Raw genomic sequence first — 6,919 nt, 5'->3', positions numbered from 1 at the left:
CAAGTATCTGTACTTTTACTCAAGTACAGAAAGTGAGTACTTTTGCCATCTCTGGCTAATTTATCTTCAGTTGTGCCACTTTGGGGCAGTCTTGGAGTCGATAACCTTTCTGTCTTTGTTATTCCACCATCTTTGTCAAACAGTGATTGTGAAACATTGTGTCCTCGTTGATCTGCAGGCTGCACGGACGATATCGTGAGCTGGCTCCTCATTTGGTGCCGCTGGACTACACCAACAATCCAGACATCAGAGTCCCTCCGTCACTCATCGTCACCATGCCTGAGCTGAAGGTAAACTGGTGGTGGGAGCCTCACCGGACCGAATGTTCTTCAAGGACCAAACACCAGCAGGTGGATGTTCATCTCCACTGAAATCTTCTTCTCTATCCGATGCGTGACAGGAGAACCCGTTCAGAGACAGAATCGTGGAGACGTTCTCAGAGGATGGGCAGGGGAACATGAGTTTCAACGACTTTGTCGACATGTTTTCTGCTCTCTGTGAGACTTCGCCCAGAGAGCTTAAGACGATCTACGCCTTCAAGATCTACGGTAAGATTGTGTGTCTAAGACATGAACAGGGTCGACCTGGTAGGGACTGATCTAAGGATGAAAGGAGAGGTTGCAGCTCTGATGAACCAGAATCAGAGTCCTGTCTGCCAATGTGGCGATAAAAATAATTGTCTTGATGCGTAAAAGAGCCCAACAGATTTTACTTTTACATGTGGAGCAGTACGGCTATCGCCATAGTGTTCCGCTTGATTTATGCACAGAAATAGCTTTATTATAATTAATTCAGGGAGTTTTACAGATTATATGGACACTGCAATTTAATTAGAACTGGAAAAGAAAAACAGAAAAAGGAGAAAAGATGAAAGAAAGAGGAGATAAAGGGAGATAATGATAAAACTTCTCTACCTGTTTGTATTATAACCCTTTATGCAGATGATACCATTGTGTTTTTATAACTGCTGACTTCATGGTTTCTGATCGAATTTCAGATTTCTATGTTTGATGCACACACAGAGATGAAAGAAGAAAGATTCAGTTGTCGTCTTCAGGTGGATCGTTTCATCTATGAAACCTAATTTACTGTCTTTGTAAATTATTGGAAAAATCAGCTCATATGTGACTCAGTTTGCACTCTGACTTTTGGAACAAAGTATGATTATTTTCAAACTTCCTCCTGGTCACATAGGGGATAAAGGGGACCTCTACTAAGTCCTGATGTGTTTGGCAGATTACCTGTCTAGATGCTTCTTCTGGACAACAGAGTCTTTCTATTAATGTCTGTTTCTGTCGCCTGCATCGTTGTCTCAGTCCAGACTTTCTCATTGGAGAAATAAATTACCTCTAAATTCTACTGGGACTCTGTTTTTGGGTCATAAAGTTTTGGACGTTCTGGAAATGTTGGATTTTCTCTCAAATAAAACCTTAAAATTCACTATAAAACAAAACAGAGGATTCCAACCTTAGATTAGCATTCTAGATATACTCAAATACCCCATTACATAAAAAATTAAGTCAGTTTTTACAACTATTAAACTGCAAAAAAAATAATATATATAGATAACCTTTATTGTTTCCTTTGTCCCAGCTGCAAATAAAACCCAAATATAAGCATCATCGCATGGGTAGAAGAAATATGTAAAGGAGACAGCAGTAAAGTTTAATATAAAGCTCAAGAATAATATTGTACTATTGTTTATGAGAAAAAGCAAAGTCAAAACGTTCCAGAAATGTGCAGCTGGATGGAGAGATTGGCATAACAAAGAGCAAAATAAGTATTTGATTGTGGCACCAGTAGCCTTTCATTTACAGCAGGTAGACAAGAAATGTAGAGACAGACAAGAGAGGGACGATGTAAAGCAAAGGAACCCTGGACCCAGAGATGCATCTTTGCTCTAAATCTACACAATAAGCCTGACCCCTAATAAAACTGTGCAGGATAGAGCGGGAAAGTTAAGCACTTCTAGAGTTTTCTGGATTCATTGATGGTTCTAAAGTCTGACAGCAGCGGGAGGAAGGATCTGTGATAACGCTCCTTAGCGCCCCTAGAGGCTGCAGACGGTCACTGAGGAGCCGCAGCTCTGCAGCAGCTTCAGCTGGGGAGACATCTTCCTCTTCTATTCTATTCTATTCTACTCTATTCTATTCTATTCTATTCTCTTCTATTCTATTCTCTTCTCTTCTNTCTTCTATTCTATTCTCTTCTCTTCTATTCTCTTCTCTTCTATTCTCTTCTCTTCTATTCTCTTCTATTCTATTCTCTTCTCTTCTATTCTCTTCGCTTCGCTTCGCTTCTCTTCTATTCTATTCTCTTCTCTTCTCTTCGCTTCGCTTCGCTTCTCTTCTCTTCTATTCTTTTCTCTTCTCTTCTCTTCTCTTCTCTTCTATTCTCTTCTCTTCTCTTCTATTCTCTTCGCTTCGCTTCTCTTCTATTCTCTTCTATTCTCTTCGCTTCGCTTCTCTTCTATTCTCTTCTCTTTTCTTCTCTTCTCTTCTATTCTATTCTCTTCTATTCTCTTCTCTTCTATTCTCTTCTATTCTCTTCGCTTCTCTTCTCTTCTCTTCTATTCGCTTCGCTTCGCTTCGCTTCTCTTTTATTCCACGATAAAACAAAATAAAAATACTAATTAGATGCATTGAATGTGAGTTCTAATGAAAACCGTTGGTAGTCCAGCAGCCTTCAGTTTTTTCTGTCTTCCTGGTCCAGATTTTAACAGAGACAGCTTCATCTGTAAGGAGGACCTGCAGAAGACCCTGAACAAGCTGACCAAAGGGGAGCTGACGCCGGAGGAGGTCGCTCTGGTGTGTGACAAAGCCATCGAGGAGGCCGACCTGGACGCCGACAGCAAGCTCTCCTTCGCTGACTTTGAGAACATGATCTCCAAAGCTCCTGATTTTCTGAGGTGACGTCCCTTTTTTATCGTTTAGACACGCATGTAGGAGGAGACCTTCGGGTGGTGAGGAGCATCTGGGCTGCATGAGACAAAGATGTTGCTGATTTGGTGGAATTAGATCTTTATGCTGAAAGTTCTCTCCACTGCAGAGCATGCCAACCACTGGAGGAGGAGAACAGCTACTTTAATAGGAATCAACCAGCAGAGCGATTGTTTTAAAGACCGACTGAGCGTTTAGAGAGAGAGTCTGAGGTTCTAGGCTCAGTGCACCATCATCAGATCAATAATGAGCTTTTAAATGGAGGATGCAGAGAGAGAGCAGCAGAGGCCTGGAACAATGAAATCAGAGCGGTAAACTCAGAGACACTCCAGACCGGCTCCTCTTGTTCTGCATGAAGCTGCAGAGATAAAAGGTTTTACTGCTCACCATCCATCATGGCTCCTCCGCCTGAACCAGGAGGGTGGGGTGGGGTGGTTCAAACGCCGCCTATCTCACCACACCACCCCCAGCTGCATGTTATCGCTGGAAATGAGGCTCTGGGGATGCTGTTACCATGGCAACCAAGCCTGATGAGCAGCGATGACAGGGGCCGGGGCTTCAGGTCGGATTACAGCAGGAGCCGCTGGAGACGGACCTGCTGAGTCACTGAGGTTCCTGTCAGAGCGATGATGTCACACAGGAAGATGAAGATAGAGGAAGATGATTCTGCTCATTTTGATCATAAGATGAATGAAGTGTTTCACAATCTAAGCAGAAAGAAAACCACAGCAGAAATAAACCAAACCAAATAAAACAATGATGAGACGTGATACTGAAGGTCCAGAGAAAGCAGAAAATAAATTCACATTTAAAAAACACATAAGGAGAATATTTCAAAGTAAAAAATGTGTTTTATAAACACAGAATAAAAATAAAATCAGGCCAACATGGCAGCAGGAGAGTCAACACGATGCTGGGTGCTGATTGGCTCAGGATGAACAATCGTGACATAATGGTGATGTCAGCCTCTGTGTTCCAGCTGTGAAGTTCAGGTACTAATGTAAGAAACAAGGTGCTCCAATCATGACTTTTTATTACATTTTCTCTTCATTTGATTCTGTGAATTTTATGTTTTTAATCTTGGTGGATGAGCTACGGTCCGACTGTCATGGCTGACAAGCCTCTTCAACACTACATGGAGGTCCGGACGGTGTGTTCCAACTGTAGAGAGATGCCACTTCTCAGCCTCCCAGGATGGCCCATGTCAGGGAGCTGCAAAGCAGAGTCTGCGATTATTGAACCTTGGCTTCAGGCATCAAGTCTGACCTGTTCCCGATGCATAGAGGCACCAGGGCTGCCCTCTATCAATGGTCCTCTGCATAACCTCTATGGATAGATGGATCACCTTCTCCAAATCTGAGGTTGAAAGTTCTCTTGTTCCTGCCTAGACTGCAAAAACAATCTACAAATAAGTTAAAATGTCTCAACTTAAGTTTATTTACCCTTAATTTAAGTAGGTAAATAAGATGATTTGCCAATTGAATGAGTATTTTTACTCTTAAAATAAGGTCAATAGATAATATACACTTGAAATAAGACAATGAAATCGTTTCTTCTTATTTTAAATGCAGATCATCTTGTTCCAAGTGTCTCACTTACCTGCTGAATTCAAGAAAAAGTTTACTTATTTTAAGAAAAAAAATGAATAATGTAGATTTTGATTTTGTCCAGTGTAAAGTGGAGAAGTTCAACCATCTTGGAGTCCTGTTCACCACGGAGATCAATAGACGGATCGGTGCAGCTGCTGCTATAATGCGGACGTTAAACCGATCTATTGTGGTGAAGACTAAAGGTTCTGGTTATCCTCCTGCAGCAGCGTGTCGCAGATATTTTTGATTTATGTCCAATATTAAAGCGTGGTCTGCGCTATGTTATTCCACGCCACAACGCCAGAGGGCCAATCAGGAACTAGCTGTGGGTCTAGATACGGCAGAGGCGGTGAGGAAGTGGGGGCAAGTTTGTCTGACAATGGAGGGACATGAGGGCCAAAAAGAGCGGGGATCCAGGTGGGAAAAGGGTCCCAGCGTTCTCACCTCGCTCTGCTAGCTGCTCCATCTTCACCAGTCGTTTTCCACAATGGCGGTCAGACAGACAAAACCAGCCGGTAAGGAACCAAACAGGAAATAGGCATAGAGTAGAGCGGATGTAGATCTGACCAATCAGAGGCCTCCTGTCTGCGGTCATCAATAATTTTGGAGAGGTGCAGCAGAGTGTCTACAGAAGGACAGGAAATCTGGATCATGACATAAAGAACGGGATACAAGCAGCTGAAATTAGCTTTCCCTGCAGGGGGACTCGGACATCTTTTCTGATGTCTCCTGGCAGCTGCTTCCCCTCAGCTGGGACAAAAATCCAGACTTCCTGTTTGCAGGACAGGTGACTTATCACTTGAGCGAGCTAGCCGCTGAATTAGCACCTGTGTGTGTGCATGGTTGCCAGTCTCTCTGTTGGACTGGTGACCCGTCCTTGGTGAAAATAATTTCCTTTTAGTTTGACCTTATTTTCTTGCTAAGATGTTGTCGGGGGCTCTCACTCTGATCCAATGCAGGGTTTGTTAGAACTGATCCTGCATCAGGAGACCCAGCACCAGGGAAGTGGTTTAGTGATGGCTCATTCTAAAAACTCACTAAGCTCCACGTGATCTGATGCCCTTTTTATAACAGCGTCCTGTTTGGCGATGTGGTAATAAGAATAACTGTCTTGACACCAAAAAGAGTCCAACAGATTTTACTTTCACCAGTGGAGCAGTACGGCTATCGCTAAGTGTTTCGCTTGATTTACGCATATAAATAGCTTTATTATAATCATGCAGGGAGTATTACAGATTATATGGACACTGCAATGTAAGTAGAACAGGACAGGAAAAACAGGAAAAAAAGGAGAAAAGACGATAAAATATCTTCAGTCTGCTTCATCACCTGCAAAGAGACGTAAAAAGAACGGCACAACCGACAAATATCATATAATAGATACAATAAAATAACAGCTAGATATTATAGCTGAATTATAAGTAGTATGATTTTATTTGACATGTTTACTTAGGTAGCTGAAGATCAGAATATGGGCTTTCTGTGTGGAAGTGAATCTCTGAGTACCTGGATCCAAGCACCTGTAGTTGCTTGTGAACGTGCACTTGTTCATGAAAGGTTTATCCAAAGGAAAAATGTTCAATAGTGGTTGTGAGGAGCCAAAGAGGCGCCCCCCCCACAGATGGGTCATCTACCCCTGAACACCGAGCACCACCAATGCATCGGCGGGCCAAAGCGCCATCCAGCAGACGGTTGCAGGACGGGGAATGGGCTTCGCACTCAGCGGAGACTTGATTTGAGATCTGATGCTTTTTCAGTTATGGATTCATAGATTTTTTATTTATTTTTTTTCCATGATTTTGTTGACCACAGTCAGAAACAGTTCTGGTAAAATTTCTGCTTCTCGATCATCTGACACAACATCTAAAAAGTTCTCTGTGCTTCACTTCGTTTCCGTGCCAACGGCAACCTGCCAGAGATGGAGCGCTAAACTGTTTCTGTACAGCCGAGGCGGTGATGAGGTGGATAGCAATCTGCAGCTCAGATTAGTAGTGATCTTAGTGTTTGATAGAGTGAGGTTTATAGTGCTGAACCGTGTCTCTTTCATTGTTCTATCATCAGACACTCAGAGCTCAGGTTTTGTTCTGTATTTAGTAGGAATGACAGGAAGCACAGATGGCCTCACGTCCAGCACTGCTTCACTGAATAAAGCAGATCACATTTAACTCCAGCAGGTTAAACTGTGCTGCTCTGATCAGCGTCGCCTAACTTTGCTGAGACTGTAAAATAGCTCATCAGAGGATGAAAATAGTTTGTTCAAAAATAAGTTTTATTTGAACTTCCTTGGGGTTTATTCTAATTTACCTATTTCACCATTTTTTTATGCTCATACTAGGGATGCACGATATAATCGGCCCCCTATCCGTATCGGCCTTAAAACTGAATATCGGA

General features: G+C 42.6%; 1 protein-coding gene across 1 annotated transcript in view; it reads left to right on the top strand.

Moving 5' to 3' along the window:
- The window catches only part of LOC107096264 (calcium and integrin-binding family member 2-like), a 16,322-nt gene that overhangs the window by 5,252 nt on the left and 4,151 nt on the right, over positions 1-6,919 (top strand). The window contains exons 3-5 of the mRNA XM_015392845.1: positions 179-290; positions 401-548; positions 2,713-2,908. Coding sequence (XP_015248331.1) covers positions 179-290; positions 401-548; positions 2,713-2,908 — 456 coding nt within the window. The remainder of the gene's footprint in view (positions 1-178; positions 291-400; positions 549-2,712; positions 2,909-6,919) is intronic.

This window comes from Cyprinodon variegatus, unplaced genomic scaffold, assembly GCF_000732505.1.
Source record: "Cyprinodon variegatus isolate N-32 unplaced genomic scaffold, C_variegatus-1.0 Scaffold609, whole genome shotgun sequence".
Taxonomy (NCBI): Eukaryota; Metazoa; Chordata; class Actinopteri; order Cyprinodontiformes; family Cyprinodontidae; genus Cyprinodon; species Cyprinodon variegatus.
The sequence above is the reverse complement of the archived record's forward strand: the minus strand, read 5'-3'. Positions and strand labels throughout refer to the sequence as shown.